The sequence below is a fragment of the Aphidius gifuensis genome, linkage group LG1, assembly GCF_014905175.1.
Source record: "Aphidius gifuensis isolate YNYX2018 linkage group LG1, ASM1490517v1, whole genome shotgun sequence".
Classification (NCBI taxonomy): domain Eukaryota; kingdom Metazoa; phylum Arthropoda; class Insecta; order Hymenoptera; family Braconidae; genus Aphidius; species Aphidius gifuensis.
The window spans coordinates 26,158,215-26,177,248 of NC_057788.1; the positions used below are offsets into that span (position 1 = coordinate 26,158,215).

At 29.1% G+C, this 19,034-nt stretch overlaps 1 protein-coding gene across 2 annotated transcripts in view; it reads left to right on the forward strand.

The window, feature by feature from the left end:
- LOC122857999 (semaphorin-2A) overlaps positions 1-19,034 on the forward strand; it is a 180,856-nt gene that overhangs the window by 15,506 nt on the left and 146,316 nt on the right. The window contains exons 1-2 of one of the 2 annotated variants that reach the window (XM_044160603.1): positions 1,845-3,212; positions 14,765-14,987. In XM_044160603.1, the coding sequence (XP_044016538.1) occupies positions 14,985-14,987 (3 nt within the window). In that variant the 5' untranslated portion in view covers positions 1,845-3,212; positions 14,765-14,984. Of the gene's footprint in view, positions 1-1,844; positions 3,213-14,764; positions 14,988-19,034 lie in introns of those variants that run through there. The other variant, XM_044160612.1, reaches the window with a different exon arrangement.

Here is a 19,034-nt window from a genome sequence, read left to right on the forward strand (position 1 = left end):
TGGAAAAGGCTTTAGGTGTTGAGTAGTTTATATAATATACCTCCGTCCTCTTTTAACTTAAGCAACAATTTTATCGAACGATTTCATTTAAAACTGATCGAAAAGCAAATCAAAGATCGCGATATACACTGTGTACCCTGTTATTTATATATATAAAAATATATATAAAATCACTGGCGTTGAATTTTTCGCTCTATTTATTTCGATTTTACTTAGTCTATATATCTGAGACAAATTGTTCACGACCGATGATAAAGTTTAGCTCTTTTCTTCCCCTTTTCTTTTTTTTTTTCTTTTTACTTTTGACAGACGGTATCTTAAGTAAATCGGTGGGCGTGCGCACATCATGACGCTATTTTTCCACTTTTCTGTACCATTGTCCCGGGAAAATCTAGCTTCGTGGTGACGAATGACATGGTGAATCTGAATTTACCAGATTATTTACCTAATCAGCGTACCGAGTGAAAGAGTGAACGGTGGGCATTCATCTCCTTATTGTCTCATCTGCATTTTTTACAAAGCCCCATCAGTGATAGTTTGATAAAAATGAAAAAAAAATAAAATAAATGTGAGATTTGCAATAAAAAAAGCAATGAAAGAAATGTATAGATAAAAATTACTTCTTAAACGATTGAATGACAAAAGCTCAAACTGACATACACTTGTAGAAATTTTTTTTTCAATTTTAATTCAATGAATTTTTGTATAATTAAATGTCTTTAATCATTTTATAAGTTTTATGTTTTCAAAAATAAATTTTAAGTTGAGATTTTTTGTTTGATAAAAAACCTGATAGACAATTTTACTTTATACTGTACCTACTGGGATTTACGGACGATTGGTGTCAAAGAAAACTAGGAGGACATAACATTGCAAGCTTAACAAAGACCAACGAGAATGGCTTGAAGTGTAGAAAAAAAAAGTAAAGTAAAGTTTAAACGAGACGAGATAAAGACTCTCTAGTCACAAAAAAATAAATAAATAAATACAATTGACTATTTAACAATTTGATAAAAAATCTTTGCTTTCTCGAAAAAAAATTCTATTAATTTACGTACATTTAAATTTTTTTTGATTATTTTTGATTTATTTAATTTTTTTCACATTCTTTAAATTCTATTTGAATATATACTGTGGTATACATAACTAAAAAAAAAAAACCAACTAATTTAATCACAACGTAGAATTAATTTTCTCGTTTGCATATAAACTCTCTTTGCCTAAAAGCACAAAATAAAAAAAATTAAATAATAATAATGATAAAAAGTGAAATAAAAAATAAAAAAATCTGATACAATTAGACTTGAGTTAAATGAGCTTCGTTTATTATAATTACATCTCGGGCATACTCCAAGCAGCACCTAGAATTAATTATAGTACAAAATACATAAAAAAAAAAATAAATAAAGTCTTCCAACTCTAACAAAACTAGGATATGATGAAAAAAAAGACTGGCAAGTATATTAACCACTGCAGTCGCTAATATAAACGATCATGTGTTTCAAAGAGCGCCAAGAAGTAAGGCCCGTCAAAATGTTTATATATGATTGAAAATAGAAAATTGAACGAAAAAAAAAATAGATACAAAAAGAATATATATAAAATGGAATGCAAAAAAAAAAAAAAAAAGAAGTTAGTGTATATATAAAACAGGGAAAAAAATTTTAAGAGAAAGAGAAAACTCCAGGAAAAGCTCTTCACTGCTACTCTGACGCAGGCGCATGCACCATGGGGTGTATTCCGTCGTCTAGCATCCCTGTAACTATCCCCACTACGTTGAAAAAACCATCCACCACCGACACACACCAGAGCATTTGCTCACCCATCCTGTCGACTACCAATTCAGTCACCGGGTTGATTCGCGCCTTGCGAGTACAATTGGTTTGCATCGATCTTTGCATACTACTGAAATTTTTTATTTTTCTTTTTTTTTTTTTTCCAAATAATCATTGGGCTTCGAGCCAATAATCACAATTCTTCGTGTACATGATTGACGTGCTAAAAATTTATTTTTAAATAAATAAAAAAAATTTACTACCTAAAAAACTGCAGAGATTAAAAAAAAAAAAATAAAAAAATAAAAATATAGTGAGTTTTATTTTATTATAAAAAATAAAATAAATATATATGTTAAAGCGTTGAATTTGTGTTATATATAAAAAATATAATAAATGAAATTTTAGATAAGGAAATAAAAATGAGGTATTACTTATATCATATGGGTGTTATTTGAATTAATATAATACATATATATTACTTATTCAGTGTTTACCAAATGTCAAATTCGATCTCAATTTTTATTCTGCCCCTATATAACAAAATTGTATATGCTCATGAATGAACATCCAGATGATGATGGTCTTCTGTTATTGACCATAAAGCAAGTTTTACCCTCAAATTGATATGTGATTCTAAGAAGACACTTGCAACCCCCATAGATTGTCAGATTGCCAGAATGGATTATGGCACACCAGTCAAGTACTGGACATAATCAACACCACTCATCAAGAATAATACAAAATTGCTAGTTCATATCTGTCTCATGACACGTGCTGAGTAATTACAAAGATTCTAATCTTAATTCATATCATACATTGGTTATAAATTTAATATTATATAAATTTTATTAGAAATTATTAAAAGTTCAAAAAAGCTGCAATAATAAAATTTTTTATTATTACAATTACTTTTTGTATAATCATATGCAAGTCACGTGAAGTGTTTTGCAATCAAGTTATTGTGTATAGCTTTATCAGCTTTTGTTTGTTTGTAACTGTATAATATTGTCCAAACAAATATATACATAAATATATATATATATGTGTACTCATCAAGACCCAACTCAAACTCTCAAAATCTATGTTGTGTCCCGTTAGCTGTACTTGCTCGCCAATATCTACGAGTTTGATTAGGTTACATAATTAATTATCTATGCCACAGTGTACCGCGTGGTGGTCGACAAACATTGCATAATTAAGTTGCACATATACCAGATGGCAGTAAAACACGCTTTGTGTACAATTGAAAACCTTATATAACCTTACCAGCAGTTTACCAAATTCCATTGCTTGACTTATTAGTATTTGTGTCAAGTGTGTGTGTGCGTTAATACAGGTGTGTGTTTATATTTGGTGTGGATTAATTAGAGAAAAACATTTATCATATTCATCAAAAGGATTATCCTTCAGTTTAACAGTGATTTTAGATCAAAGGTCAGTTTCTCTTGTTAATTTTTATTTCAATATAAAATTTTACGTTTACATAATTAATAAATTATACAAAAGCTATATTTGTTTTACTTTCACGGAATTTGAATATTTAGATATTTAATTTTTTAGTAAGTTTATAAGGTCTGTATCATGATCGAGTATTATTATTCTCTTTTAAGTAATTATTATTTAATTATAATTACAAAACAGTTAGACTGAATATAAAAAGAATTTTTCTTTTATTTTTTTTTCATATTTGTCTATCTACTTTTCACGTTTTTTTTTTTTGTTGCTCTGTCTGTATGCGGTTTAAATTATCCTCCGATCCCTCATATTATTTTATTCATTTACCATTTTTTTTTCTAAATTATTTAAATGCTTTTTTTTCGTTTATGTTTGTATGAATATTGGTATGGCGAATGGGGTAAACGTTGAGTACCTTTTGAGTGCAATAATTAATGGGATTTTAATTGTCACTGGTTTTTTTTTTTGCTGTTCTGTCTCGATCGTTTTCACTGACTATTAAAAATTTTCGTTGGGGATGAGATATACAAAAAAGCGTCGATGGAAAAAAAACCCGTATGCACGAAGCCATCTGCTGACTAGTGATCTGTGTATACAGATATATATTTACAGGCGACAAAATGTTTCTGTTTTTTTTTTTTTTTGTTTTTGGGTTATTTTTGTTTCAAATCTTTTTATTTTATTTTCATTTTCCACTATTTTAGTTTCATTTTGTGGCTTTTTTTTTAGCGTTATTTTTTTTTGGTTATTTTCAAGGCATTTGGCAGGTTTGAATGGGACTAGTGTTCAGTCGATTACAAATGTAGAATCGATTTCTCATTGTCGTTTTAAAATCGTCGAATGAGAATTAGAAGTGTGTATATATATAGTTAGTGTTAAATCGATAAAGAAATGGAAAATTGTTCAACGAAAATAAATGAAAATAGTATTGAAACGTAAAATTCACATAAACGACAAGAGCATCTGTTAATTGAGATCTGGATAATTGCAAATTTTATTCTTTTCGATCTTGTTCATTAAAAAGAAAAAATAAAAAAAATTTATCAAACAGTTAAAATTAGTAATCGAATTTTACTAGATTATAGATGTTGAATCAACAATCAACTTGAAGTTAGTACATGTTGAATTTTAAGGGTTCTAAATCATTGTACCATTGACCTCACGTCAGAAAATTTCATTTGATCGTATATTGGCTGTCCAATTTTTTTCTTGGCGAACGAAAAGCATGTTACCTGACGACATGACCGCTCGTTATTCGTGATATTACTTTAGACGATTTCGTGAAGAGGGTCAAGAGCATAAAAAATATGACTGTGCCAGCAGCAATGCTTGTGTACCTCACATTTTTTTACTTTTTATTTATTTTTTTTCTTTCTAACAAACATAAAATAAAATAATAAAAAAAAAGAAACTAAGCAAGCAAGTGTATGTAGTTTATTTTTATGATAATGAACAACTTTGTTTCATGTAAAAACAAGTTTTTGAATCCTGCTAATAAACACGAAGCTGACAATCCCCAGTACTCAAAGACGTAATCTCTACTAAATACAGTTGGAGGGTGTTTTCAATGAAAACAGCACCTGGTAAAGTTAAGGGATGCGCGCATGTGAGATAGAATTAGTTGGTCAGAGAGAATAAGAAGATGACTGAATTGGTTGTTAGATAAAGAAAAATATATATGTTGCCTTGGTTGGTTGAAAAGCAGGCACCCCAGAGAATTTCTGTCTATTTAATCAGCCAAGAACTTCAATCGTCCAAAGCGTTTACTAGAGTTTTAAGTAGTCTGTAAGTGAGGGTCCAATACTGACAACTAAAATATACTGTTAAGTATGGAAATAAAAATCAATGTTGAAAAACAAACATTGCCTTTTATAATTTTGCACTTGTGGCCAGTCTGTATTCTTGAATCAACAAGATTTCAAGATATGCAAACAGTTGTTTTACATTTAAAAGCTCATCATTAAATTCATGAATATAATACACATTATTATTATTAAAAAATAAAACAATGCAATTGAATAATAGAAAAAAATATAAGTAAATACAATTGATAATGAGAAAAGTATAAATTTTTTTTTTACTTGATTCAGGCTCACTGAAAAATAATGAAGTGGTCGCTCTCTCATCTACCTTCAAATTGAGCCTGAAAATAATATTAGTTGGTAAAAGCTGTATGGCACAGTCTGTATCTGACAACGTGGTAATTAATTTTCAAGTCGTACAGAGACGTGAAAATGAATGGTTCAACCATACAGCCTCAATCTTCTTTCTAGTTTACTTTTTGATATCATAATGGATATCTTTTTTTTTAAAACATTTTTTCTCATCCTCTGCCCATTGTATTTGAAGTCTATACTGGCTCAATGTTTGCTGAACGAAAAAAAGTAAATTTAATTTGCTTCAGTAAATCAATGTTTTTCAAAAAATATTAAACTAAAAATATAATATATAAAAGCTTAATATTTATTGTTGCATGAAACGGAAATTACTGAGTTAAATTTGAGTTACATGTCATCATGATAAAAGGCAGGTATGTCAATTGTATGTCATACAATATAACAGATTTATCGAAATAGAGAGTTTCGATTATTGAACTAGAGCATATATAACTTTTTTGCTTGATGTATACAAATGTATATAGATACACTGCCAAGTTTTGATATAGCTTATATATGTCTAGCTTCAGTTGAAAACGTATGTAATATGTTTTGTAAATGTATGTGTGAGTACATAGATGTGAACGACATGGTGGCTCACCCCCGTGATATGTCATAAGTCACAGCTGGTGCAGCAGCAGTAGAAGCAGCACACGTTGCGACGACATCGACCCAACTCTCATGAAGGTTTATGTCTTTCTCTCGCTCTTATACTGTCGCATTGTCTGTGGTGGTGGTCTAGCTTGGCTGACTTTAGATATGTAATAGCAACCATTAACTGGTTGCGCTGTATCTTAGCAACCCCAAACCACTTCACAATTCAGACTGTACCAGTTTATTGCAAGCTATGATTGATATTATAAAATATTTTGTCTCCACTACCAGCTAGGCTATATTGTTTATTATTTTTATATTTTTTTTTTCATACTAAAATTTATCCCGCGGCGATGAACATAAAACCCCCTATTGCTACTGGCTCTATTCAATAATAAACAACAAAGAAATATGGAAAATTTAATATTTTATAGTTACATGCATTGATTGGCCCACACTTTACAAAACAATGAGTTAATAACACTCAACCCTGTTAATTACAATTACATTTGTAATATTGGAAAATATTATTTGCTTATTTTTATTATTTTTCCATATACATGTATAGTTTATTATTATTGTCGCATTTATTAACTTTCATTTATTGTCTCGTATACATACATGTCTAATTCATTTAAAACTTTATATGTTATTTTATGTATTTTCAATTAATGAACAATGTCATTTACTGTTTTGTCGATGAATGATATTTTTTTTTTTTCTTTCATTTTTCTTTTCTATACTCAATACAGTTTGATATAAAATCACCAGAGTTCAATGCTGCAATTAATGTCACATTTCAGTGAAATAAATTGCTGTCATTGATACAAAATAAAACAAGAAAAGGGTTTAAAAAAATAGTCAAATAAATAAATAGAAATACAAACACAAAAAAATAACACAGCGTGTGACAATCTCGTTAATTGTTGGTTGTCCAGATTTTTGTGATTGTATTGCCAAATATACATATTTTTTTTTTTTTTTAAATTTTATTTTCACTGATACACAATGAAACCCTTGTCATTTCCCGATGTTTGTTTGAGTGGTATATATGCCAGGCGATAAGTACTGAACTGTGACCCAATTTTTTTTTTTTTTTTCATCCATTTTTATCGTTCGTATTTTTAATATCTTTGAATATTGGATTTTTTTTTTTTTCTTATTTTCAAGTACTTAGAACACTAGTCGCACAATCTACTTCATATGCAACCCTCGTTGAATAGTGCCTGTTATATATCTATGTATTGAACAGCCAATATATACATATATCTGACCCCGACTGTGTTTTTTTTAGCAATCTTTATCCACGGGCGTTAAAAGTCACGTCAGGGGTGCCATAAGTCAAAGGGTAAAAGAGAGCGAAGACCGACGACCACTCGACGGTAAATCGTTCACAAAGTCTGGCTAGTTGTATATTTTTATTTTTCTCCTACCCTCTGCTCTTTTTTATTTTTTTTCTCACTACTATTCCCCGTCAATTTCCGTGCTCGTGTATGTTGTCTTGTTATACATATATATGCATGCATATGCGTTTTAAATCGGGATCGCCATCTATCAAAACCTTAATTCCAATACAAAATCCAATACTTGTATCTACTATAGTTTTGTGTTACATATATTCACTCGCCTTATATTTTTTATTTGAAAAAAAAAAAAAAAAAAATGAACATATTTATCTTTTTATTTTTGGTTAGTAAACCAAAGCCTTAACCATATTCAAGCGTATTTTATTTACGTAATCCTTGGAATATATATTTTAGATTATAATGTCAATTTTATAAAATATTGTATTTTATTATAAAAATCGATACACGATTTATTTGATTGTAAAACTATATTTTGAAGTTGATTTGAACAGATAAATTTATATTTTTATATACCGAGTTTCCATGAATTTATATAAATAATAATTTAAATTTCCACTTTGGTTACTGATGATTATTTTGATATACCAAGCTTTTTTTTTTTTATGTCAAGCTTATCAAATGGATTATAAAAATAATACAAATAAAATTGTATTGAATTTTTTTATTTGGATCACTAGTTAATATACGTGTATTTATTTTTAAAATTACAGTATAAACATTATTACAATTGTAAAATAATTAAAAAAAGAATTTTTGTTAAAACTACTTCACTCATTTTACTCAATTGTTTACATGCACGTGTAATACTAGGGATAAAATTTTATTGGACAATAGTTTTTCTGTGTGCAAGCAAAAGCTTAACAGAGAATTTTCTTTTCACATCTCATGTGATGGTGATATTTGTGTGAGTCATCATACTTTTATTCGTTGCCACCATGTTGTTGTTGTTTTTTTTTTTTTGTTTGCTCTTCTACAATTTTTCGATTTTTATTTATTTTTTTTTTTTTGGGGTTGGATGTAATTCCCCGTAGAAAGAAGGTTGTTTCAGCGAACTCTTGGGTCACGTATACGACCTAACTGTCGTGACACCCACTCCGTTTCTGGCGTATTTTGTACGAAGGGTTAGTGTTGTGAAAAAGTTAGGAAAAAAAAAAAATTATATAATAATAAAGAAAGGGATGAAAAAAAAAAAAAAAGAAAATTCTTTTACGAAAAATAGAGTGAAAAAACAAGAGAAATATAGAAAGGCAAATCCATAAGCTGACTTTCTTTTGGATCCTAACTTTTTTTGTTGTATTTATGTTTTTTTTTTTCTTCTATTACGTACTATTTGTGAGTTTCATTGTAAAAGCCTTGTATAGTGTTTTCAGTTCTACGAATACAACGGTATATAAGATACTATTTTTTCTACTATCCTGTGTATCATGTCAAAAATGGGATCAACACATTTAGATTCATACCAATATACAACTATTTACAAAGGTGATTTTATGTTACACCTTCGGGTTATATACATTCCATCCAATATTGTCAGCAGCAATGGAATTTTTGCTTTTTTTTTTTTTTTTCATTTCCCCAAGCTTTATTTTATTATATGTATTGTAAATTGTTCAATACACAATTTATCAATACACTTTTATTCAATCAGAATTTATATTTTTTTAATTTTTTTCAATATAATCCATTAAAAAAAAAAAGAGGTTTTATATTTCATTATATTGTGGTTTTTTATTTGTTATTTTTTATGTATTTTATTTTGATATAATTACTATTTTTTTATATGGTCGTTTTCGCTTTTAGTTTTTTGTTTTTTGAAATTTTGTTTCATTAATAATAATGCGTATTATTTAATGAAATTATAATTTTATAATGATCCTATTACGTTTATTAAACCCAAAGAAAATGGTGAGTGTGGATTATGCTCTATATACATATCGTTTATTTATATCTATTTTCAAAATTATGGGTGGTTAAACTGGACGTCGATATCGAAGATACACAGGCGTTTTGATATTGGCAACTGTGAATCCGATTATCGCGTGTTGGCACAGTCGGCTGAGCACACTCTATGTTCCTATTGAAGCTCAGCATAAATTTATGATGAATTCGGGAAAATTTGACTATATAGTACACAATTCTCATCAGTTCTATTAGGTGCTGGTAGTATCAACATTTATTTTCCCAAAAATGAAATGATAGTAGCTGTTTGGTATACTCTGATAAACCAACAACTGTTTGAAAGAAGGAAAAAGAAAAAAATTGAAAAAACTACGTTGGGAAAAATAAAATTTCCATAAGTTTTAAAAGAAAATTATAGAATAAGGATGTTCAATGATTTGTTTTAATAAAAAAGTTTTTTCGTTTTGCAATTGCTATAAAATTTTATGTTCGAGCAAAAGTGTCTGTGTTGGATCTAGCTCTTGTATTTTTTTTTAATTTTATTTCTTTTTTTTTTTTTTTTGTTGTTTTTGTCATCTTTAAATTTTGTTTTTACTCTTTTTTATTTAAAAAAAAAAAAAAAAAAAAAGAATTTCAAGAAAATGTGAATAAAGTTGAAAAACTTGGATACTTCTTTGTTTATAGTATCAACTGGTTTTGTATAATAGAGTACTTAAGGTTACTATATACATATATGTAGATGCATAAAACATTGAGGTTATATACTTTTTGATTTATGATTTTATTTAGATTATTATTCAGCATTATTTTTTCGTATGATTGATCATCAGATAGCTATGAATTTTATCTTATCATTACTTGTTAATATAAATGAAAAATAAAATCAAATTATTATGTTGGTATAGAGATTGATGTGAATATTAATTCAATAATTCTGGATTTCATTCATTTGGATATTAATAGTGATTATATTGCAAAACTAATTTTAATCTATAATTATCGTTGATTATTCTATTTGAAAACTATCATTAAAAAGAATTTTCATGTCGACTTCTTTTTTTGATTGATTTTATCATTTTAATTGATTTTTTTTAATGGTCTTTTGTGATTTTTAAGTTTATATCTTCTATCTATTTGCTGAATATCTATTATTCTGAAATTTTAAATCAATCTTTTCTTGAAAAACATTTTATCTTTTGACATATTGATGCTGAAATAATTTACATCTATTTTGCACTAAGTGCAGCATGATGATCGAATGTTTCATTTTCTTTTCTTCTTGTTATTGAATTTTTCTTTTCATTATTATTCAAATGTTAAATATAAACACGATGATTCGATGAAAATATATTTCTAGTGCTCATTTTAAATTGCAAGATATATGTAACGTAAACTTATTACATAAAAAATATTAGACATATGGCTAAAAAATAAAAAAAGCTTCGAACAGCTGCAATTAAAGATTATTTTGTGTTTCAACGATGAGCTTAAAATCTGGGTGCAAAGAAGGGTTGAAAATAGCGGCTTTCATTACATCGGGTATATATGGCATAAGCTAAGGGCTATTCCGGGGCAGGGGGTACATTTAGAGTGTGAAAAAAAGCAAATACGAAGGATAATGAGTACATTAAAAAAAGGATAGAAAAGTGAGAACAACGTAACAAGGAAAGAATTATAAAGCAGGGTGCCGGGTTTTTTACTTTTTTTTTTTTTATTCCACTTGCATTCTCTTCGTTGTGGTTTTTTTTTATTTTTATTTTTTCACACAACATGACAGCCGATGATAGAAGCCATTATTATATCGTTCATTTTTCTCGACAGCTGTCAGAATAAATAAAAATATTTTTACAAGGCAATTTACAACTTTTAATCTGAAATTAATCTTTTTTAAATCTCTGGTTTATTATATTAAATACAAAACGAGGTTAAAATATAATAATCTAATTTTTGTAAATTAAATATTTCACTGTAAATATAAATATTTTAATTGTAGACTAACATATATCTAATAATTTTTAGATGTAGTTTTTATTTTTTATTTCATTCATCTAAACTTTGTTAGTTTAACAAAGAAAAGTCATCTTTAATGAGCGGGAAAAGTTTTGTACAGACAAAAGAAACTAGAGGAGCTTCCGGGTGAAGAGCCAGACACCGAAAAAGAGGTGTGAATGGTTGGAGTACTTTAGAATGTGCTTAGATCCGCTGACGAAGAGAAAGTAGTTTGCCCGGTTGGCTTGGAAAAAAAAAAAAAAAAAAAGAACAGATAAAAGCACATAGACAGACTGTGATGAAACGCAGTAGGGATAAGGCACCTCTTAAGAAGTATAAAAAAAAAATAAAAAAAAGATAAAAAAAAAACTTGCTAAAGAGTAGGAGCATGCAATGAAAGAAAAAATAAAAAAGAAATGAGCGAATAGTTGACTGTCTGGCAGGGTGTCTCGTCACCATTGTCCATGCCACGTTCCTCAGTAAAAATGCAAGCAGCCTTAGTACAACTGAGAGAAGCGAAAGGGTGGAAAGAGAACCGACAGTCGGAACCGCGAGAACAGAGTGTCTACACAAGTCGCTCGATGAAACTAAATGAGAAAGATAAAGAGAAAAAATTTTTCTTTTTTTTTTTATTTCAAAGTTAGGGAACATGTCTGGCTGGAAATACAGACATCATCATATACATCATATGAGTATGTAAAACATGCGTGACTACCCCAACTTATGCAAAAATACTTATACTCTTTATTTATTATCATAAAAAAAAATTTTTTTTCTTTTAATTTTCATCTCTTTATGTCTATTGCCTCGCAATAAAAAAATAGTATGCAATTTAAATTTAAAAACAAGAAAAAAACGGAATGTAAGAAATTTATGAAAAACAAAAATTGAAATAGAAAAAAAATTGTATACCCTCGCGAATATGAGAATTCTTATACATATATTTACTTATTTTAGTGTAAAATCCATCATGCAACTTGATGGAAATTTTTTTGTTGATGGTATATATTATATGTTTCCTGAAAGCCTAAGGGGTTGATGTATGTTGAATATTGGAGTTGCCAGAAATATAAATATAAAGAGCGATGTAAACACTCAATACCCGTTGACAACATGAATTTGTATATTTCTGGTACAATTCACTTTCTGCTTAGTTACATTTATAATATTTTACAATTTTAATTTTTTATATATTCGGTATTCTCCAATAATTGTTTATAGATGCATTAAAATCATTTCCAGAAGTGTAATTCGGCCTAGCGTACAGTTGTGTTAATAATGCGTATAGACTGAATTATACATGCAGAAAAGAAAAGAGTGAAAGAAAAAAAAAACAAAGAATGGTTTGGTTGTTGAGGGAATTGAAAGCCTGAAAATCCGTCATTAATGCTATTATATCTTTTTTTTTATTTTTATTCAACCCTACCTTCGATTCATCAGGAACATCGTCGATTCTTTTTCTCAGCGACTGCAAAAAACTTTTTCTCAAATTCTTTTTTATTTTTATTTTTACGTTTTTATTTTTTATGCGGCATTTTGTTATTCTCATTCCCTGTCTTTTTTTTTATCAAATTAACACAAATTATTGATTTCTTAAAACTTTTCAAGAGGGTGTGGTGTAATATTGAAACGACATTAATGATAGAGACTAAAAGGAACAATAAAAAAGAAAAAGACAAAAAAAAAGAGTAATTAAATTACATTGACTGTAAATGTATAAAAAATTCATTTTATATTATGTATTGCTTTTTATTTTACTTCTGATTTTTTTCTGTAGTTTTCGTGACTTTTTATTATTTTTTATTTTACATCCTTTCTACTTCATCACTTTGCCAATCACAGGAAACGCCACTACGACTTTAATATCAAATCCTAGCAATGAACAGACACACCTTTATATCTCGTCGCAGTATAACAAAGTATATCAAGGGCTCTTTTTATTATTCTAAGCACGTGATGTGGTTAAAGTACAGGCTTGGTCACTGGTATATAAAAAAAAACCAAAAGAAATCTTTTCACGAATATCAATTGATGTATGACAATCTCTGTATTGCATAATGTGCGGAACACACATACATGCGGAAATTTTTTTTAAAAATTTTCTATAGACATACTGTCTGTTTGATTTCTCTCTATGTTGATCTGACGTCTAGGAACTTTGTTAACTTTTCAAAGACGGAATAAGAAATGTTGGCTTTTGTAACTTATAAATACAGTAAAAATATAGTGGTTAAAAAATACCTAGCACAGTTTAACTATTTTATTTTCTTATGGTTTTGGCTAAGTCTACTATTTTCTTGCTTACACAAAAGTATAACCTGCAGTTTCAAAAAGGAGAAAGCGATCTTGGTAGTTGTGGCAATTTAGAGGTCGTAGAAGTTCTTCAAAAGCTTTTTCAAGCATACCTCTTGGGTCTTCCAAACTTTTACTTGGAATTGCTATACAGCCAGCTTTTTATTCTTTGTATATATACTCCGTCGAGGGAGTCATTTTACTATTGAAAATAGACAGTGAATATAAAATAGCTTTTTACATTTATCGAGTGATATAACTCATCCACCTGTGCAGATATGATTTTTTTTCTTAAAACAATATAAACTCGCTTTGAAATAATATTTTCTCTAACTCCAAGTTGAAATTAAATGTAAAGACTATAAGCTTTTATTAATTCACTAAAAATACATCTGGTTATGCAGATAAGTTAACACCATTATATTTTATTAATATATATAAAATTGCTGATGTAAATTTTAAATATGTAAAGCAGAAAAAAAAAAAAAGAAAAATGTATAAATCAGATATCTAACGGCAATATTCTACCAAGTCATGAAGTGAACGGATTTCAAGCCGTAGGCGAGGTTGACATTAGTAGGAAACCCGCAGCCCTATATTTTAAAGTTCTCTATATTATTGCCGAGCTCGGAATCACATGTCCCCTGGGATCTGGATTTTAAACCGTATATGTTTGTACCTCATCCATCCTATATTCCTGCACAGTTCTCCTCGTAAATTTAGTACATACAGACAAGACATATACCCACACACATACACAACTGACATAAGCATTTATTTTTTGTATTTTTTTTTTTTTTGCCTGCTACTGTTGGGGATGTTCCAAAGCCATGGTAAAGTTGCCTCGCCCACTCATGTTCTCTATACTCGCTTCAATGTTCGCTAAAATCGCGTGTATCTATGTATAGAAAGAAAATTCTAGCTGTTGCACACGTATACATGTACACAACAGGAAATAGAGTTTCGACTTTGTCTTGTATATATATATATAAACAAGTTTATTCAACATGTATAGAAATATACAATATATATTTTTATATGACTTTCGTTTACTGATGAAGGATTTCATTCTATAACAAACGTTCCAATTGTATTTTAGCTATATATAGTTTAAATCCTTCAATTCATTTCTTTGATGTCTGAGAATATGATGTACAGTCAATATTATATAATAAATAAAATTAAATCAATTAATTCTTTTTGTTTAATTATTTTTTATTGCTTTTTGTTTCAGAAATGACATCAGCTATGCTTGTAAAAAATAACCAACTGAAATTAACGACGAAAATGTTCAAGTGAAACAGTGAAGTGAAAAAGTTAAATTCTAAAAAGTGAAAAAAAAAAAAAAGTAGAAGAAGACGAAGAAAATTAAACACCATTTAACAAGAAGACAGGTATTACGATATCCGTTGGCGTCGCAAAAGTGGCTGACAACGTGCAGCAATCGAGAAATTATGGTGAGTTATTTTACCTAGTTATAACCTCAAGGCAGTGCTCTCATTTGGTCTTTTGTACATATTTATATTGTAATAATTTAATAGTAATGTCAAGTTTAAAATGGACAATGACTTTTCTTGTTGCTAAAAAATGAGAAATAAAAATACGAAAACACTAGTGGGTTCAAATACCAATAGCTAAAAAGCCTGAAATGAATGAATAAATAATCATCATGATTCTTTGCTTCCGGATCAGTAAATTGGTGCAAACAAAATCATTTCATTTCATCTACTATCGCACATGCACACAAATACTTGTTTATACATTTACAAATTTAAATTTATTCGTTGGTGCATAAGCGTCGAAAATGCATACGAAACGTCAAATGCATTCTTTGCCGGTCCATCAAAATGCAAATGTCTTTTATTCGTTTCGGTGGTAATGTATTCGTCCGTTGAGAATCAGTATTCAGAGTGAAGCCCACGCGATCCACCCTAACCTTACTGTGGTGACTGTAGCGAACCACTGAGAGATCCCGGGGTTTTTTTTTTTTATTCTGCCCAGTTTTTTTTTTTTTTTGACATAGACAAGAGTTTTAATACTCAAACGTATATCTTTATGTATATTTGTATAATATCATGTGGACCACACAAAAACAAATAAAATTCATATAAAAAAAAATAAAATAAAATAAGACACCACCCGGTATTCTGTCATACGTTCATCGTTTTATATATGGTTCGTGTAAATCTTCATTTTACGGGCATTATATATTATAGGTCTTCACTGGCTTTAGGATCGATTAAATACTCGCACCTAAGATGCGAAAACTATACTACCTATACTTACAATCTCTAAGCTCAGACACATAACTTATAAGAGCCCTATCAATTGGCTTTGTCACGCAATTTTCAAAAACGTGTGAATATTTTTTTTTCCTTATTTCATTCCATCACACGCAAGTCTTAGTATAATAAGATTAAACGGGATAAAAAATAAGAATAAGAGTATTCATGATTGGCTTCTCCCCGCCATCATGTCAATAAAACTCCTCGGAAGCACAATGAAATCATCTGAATACGACTATTGAATTTAAATTGTTTGTTTGTGGATCTTATTTATTTTATTTTTCAAAAACATTTGTTTATTTAAGTAGTGATCTAGTCTTTATTTTTACGGGATGTGAAATAATATTTGGAATGTTATCTGACTGCATGAAAATTGTAAAAAAAAAATAGTTGGAAAGTGAGAAGAAAAATAAAATTCTGACTGCTTATCCTGGGTTTTAGAGATGCCTAGAAAAAACAGATGATTTTATCACGTAATAAATTAAATTTTATAATTCAAAGAAAATTTTACTGTCAATTTTTTCTCCATTATTAATTTATTTATAAAAAAAAAAAAGTTTAATTATAAAAATTTCAAATTTATAACTTGATCTTCATAAGAGTAGAGATGTATTAACCGTCCATCAATTTCATCATACGCTTTTACCGAGGTTTATAACCAAGTGCCAGGATGCGTAGAGAATATATGTTTATGTGTACCCATACTTAATGGATTTTCAAAAGCATACATGCCGCTTGGGATATGCGGTTTGGTTGAAAGTGCACAGCAATATCACGTTGTCCAATAATAATCCACTAATTATCTGTTCATCCTCAATGAACATAAATAACTACCCCATCTTTCATCGAGAACCACATGCCATTAAATCAACATAATTATATTTTTAAAAATATTTTTCAACATCATATACATATTCAACATATTAATTTTTATATAATAAATATTGAGTTGTACAATAAAATAGAATAAATTTACGAGGGGATTTAACAGTGACCTTGTTAAGAATATAAGCTTATCATCCAGAACCGGAATGAGAATAATTCATGCTAGTCCAATGCTAAAATCAGTTAGACATGTACATTGTATATTTATAGTAAATGAGATATAGTAGAGTATTTGGTTCGTCACGTTGTTGGTAGTTATCCACTACCCTGTCCCAGTGAAACCTATATTGCTCGTCTGCACGTGTATTGTCCAACCCTCTTTTTACCCCTTTCTATTCTCTTAACTGACAAGATGAGACAATGGTGCTTGAAACCTGGGTGTTTCTCCTTATCACATTTACGAACGAGTTGGTCGACATGGGTCTACCACTAATACATCCCCAAAACTAAAATTCACACAACAATTGCTATCAAACTTTGTTTCTATATCTTTTTCTGCATATATACACTTTTGTATATAAATATATATTTTACATGTACATATAGTATTACATGTTTCGTGCCAGTGAACTGATCAGTCACGACTGATAGCCGCACCTCACGGAAAAGGGGTTCTTCTAATGTCGTTTTTCTGACTCACACTATTGTGGGTATTAGTCGGTAGCAATAAAGATGAGTGTAAACAAGTCTTTGTAGACACTTCAACTAGTACTTTATAAATATTGTCAAATAAAACTTTTTTTTTGCCTTTAAAATTCATACAATATAAAGTTTATTCCCATATAGTTTATATCTTTTGTATTATTTTGAAAAAACAAACATTTATATGTAGACTAAAAATTGTTGTATGCTGAATAAATTCCTTTAGAAATTACAGGTCTTAATTGTATGCTTACATTATGGTCTAGTGATGACTATCTTTCTATTATAAAACGTACTTTTGTAGAAATAAAAAAGAAAAAACATATCTTTAGAAAAAATTAAAAATATTTCATTTTTTATTGTCTAAAGCTACTTCTAATTATTTTAAACATAAAATAAAAATTCTTAATGATGAATATAATGTATAATATAACTGTTGCATGCCAGACACATAAATATTATTTTCGTTGTGTTTAACGCTGAAGCTTATCATTATTCTGCACACGTTGGTCGTTCATCGTAGTACAGAAGCCACTAAAATAAGTCTTTTTTTTTTTCCTTTGCACTTATGCACAAGTCAAAAGTCAAGAGTATATGATACGTAGTTACCTTGATATCCAAGTATGCGTTCTGCCAACAATTTTAAATACCCAACGACCAATGTTGGTAGATAAACAATGAGGGTGGGTGACCTGCCCCGTGCCAAAGCCTCTGAGCATCAAATTTGCATAGAAACGCGACTAACTTGGACTGTTAGCTCAAGTTAAGTACTTGAGTACTAGATCTTTCGGTGAATTCAATTACGGAAATAGTGAATCATAACAAATACCCATTACTCGGAGATTCTTACATACATGGAAATTGTATTTGTGCTCTTACTGAAGATTAACATTCTTGAAATAGAATGAATACTCAGTGTGGTTACATTGTTGATGCTCCGTCTTTTCACAAGACCTTTAGTAATCGAATAGTACACTGATAATAGTTTTCCTCTTTCGATTCAGTTTATAAACTTAGCAGATTAAAAGGATTATATTCATATAGAGAAATTTTCATAGCTATTAATATATTGTCCAAGTCAAAAATGTTTGTAAGAGAACTATTTGATCATTTCAATATAACACGAACATCAAAAAACGAATTAGTCAGGTATTTACTTTGAGAAAATTTGGCCTCAATGTTTCAAGGTATTTTAAACTTCTAAATTTTACGTGTATTCTTTTCATTTTAGTTCCATTCATGTTCAATTCTGTGACCTAGCTACACTATTTCACTGTAATTTGCAAAAGCCTTTTGACTCGTTTCTCGGTATATAGTGCGATATCTCTATAGAATATATTTTCTAGGAGTATACTAGCTTTTTCGTTTCGACCTTTTTGTATTTCTTGGTATAAAAGCGACAGTTCTTTTCACCAAACTACTCTCATCATCCCTTATCTTGTAGCACATCTGCGGCCTCATTCTCAGCCATATATGAAGTTCAACATTTTCAACTATTCACTAACATTTTGTAGCCATGTCAGAGGCTTATCTAATTTTGGGCAAAATATTCTGAGGTAATATGTACGTTATAGCGTGTATCTTCTAAACTTGTCTCGCTATCTTGAATCTTTTGTTGGCTTTTTTCTGATCTTGTCATGCTAGAAAATACACAAAATACAAACGATGAATAAAATATAAATCAACATTTTG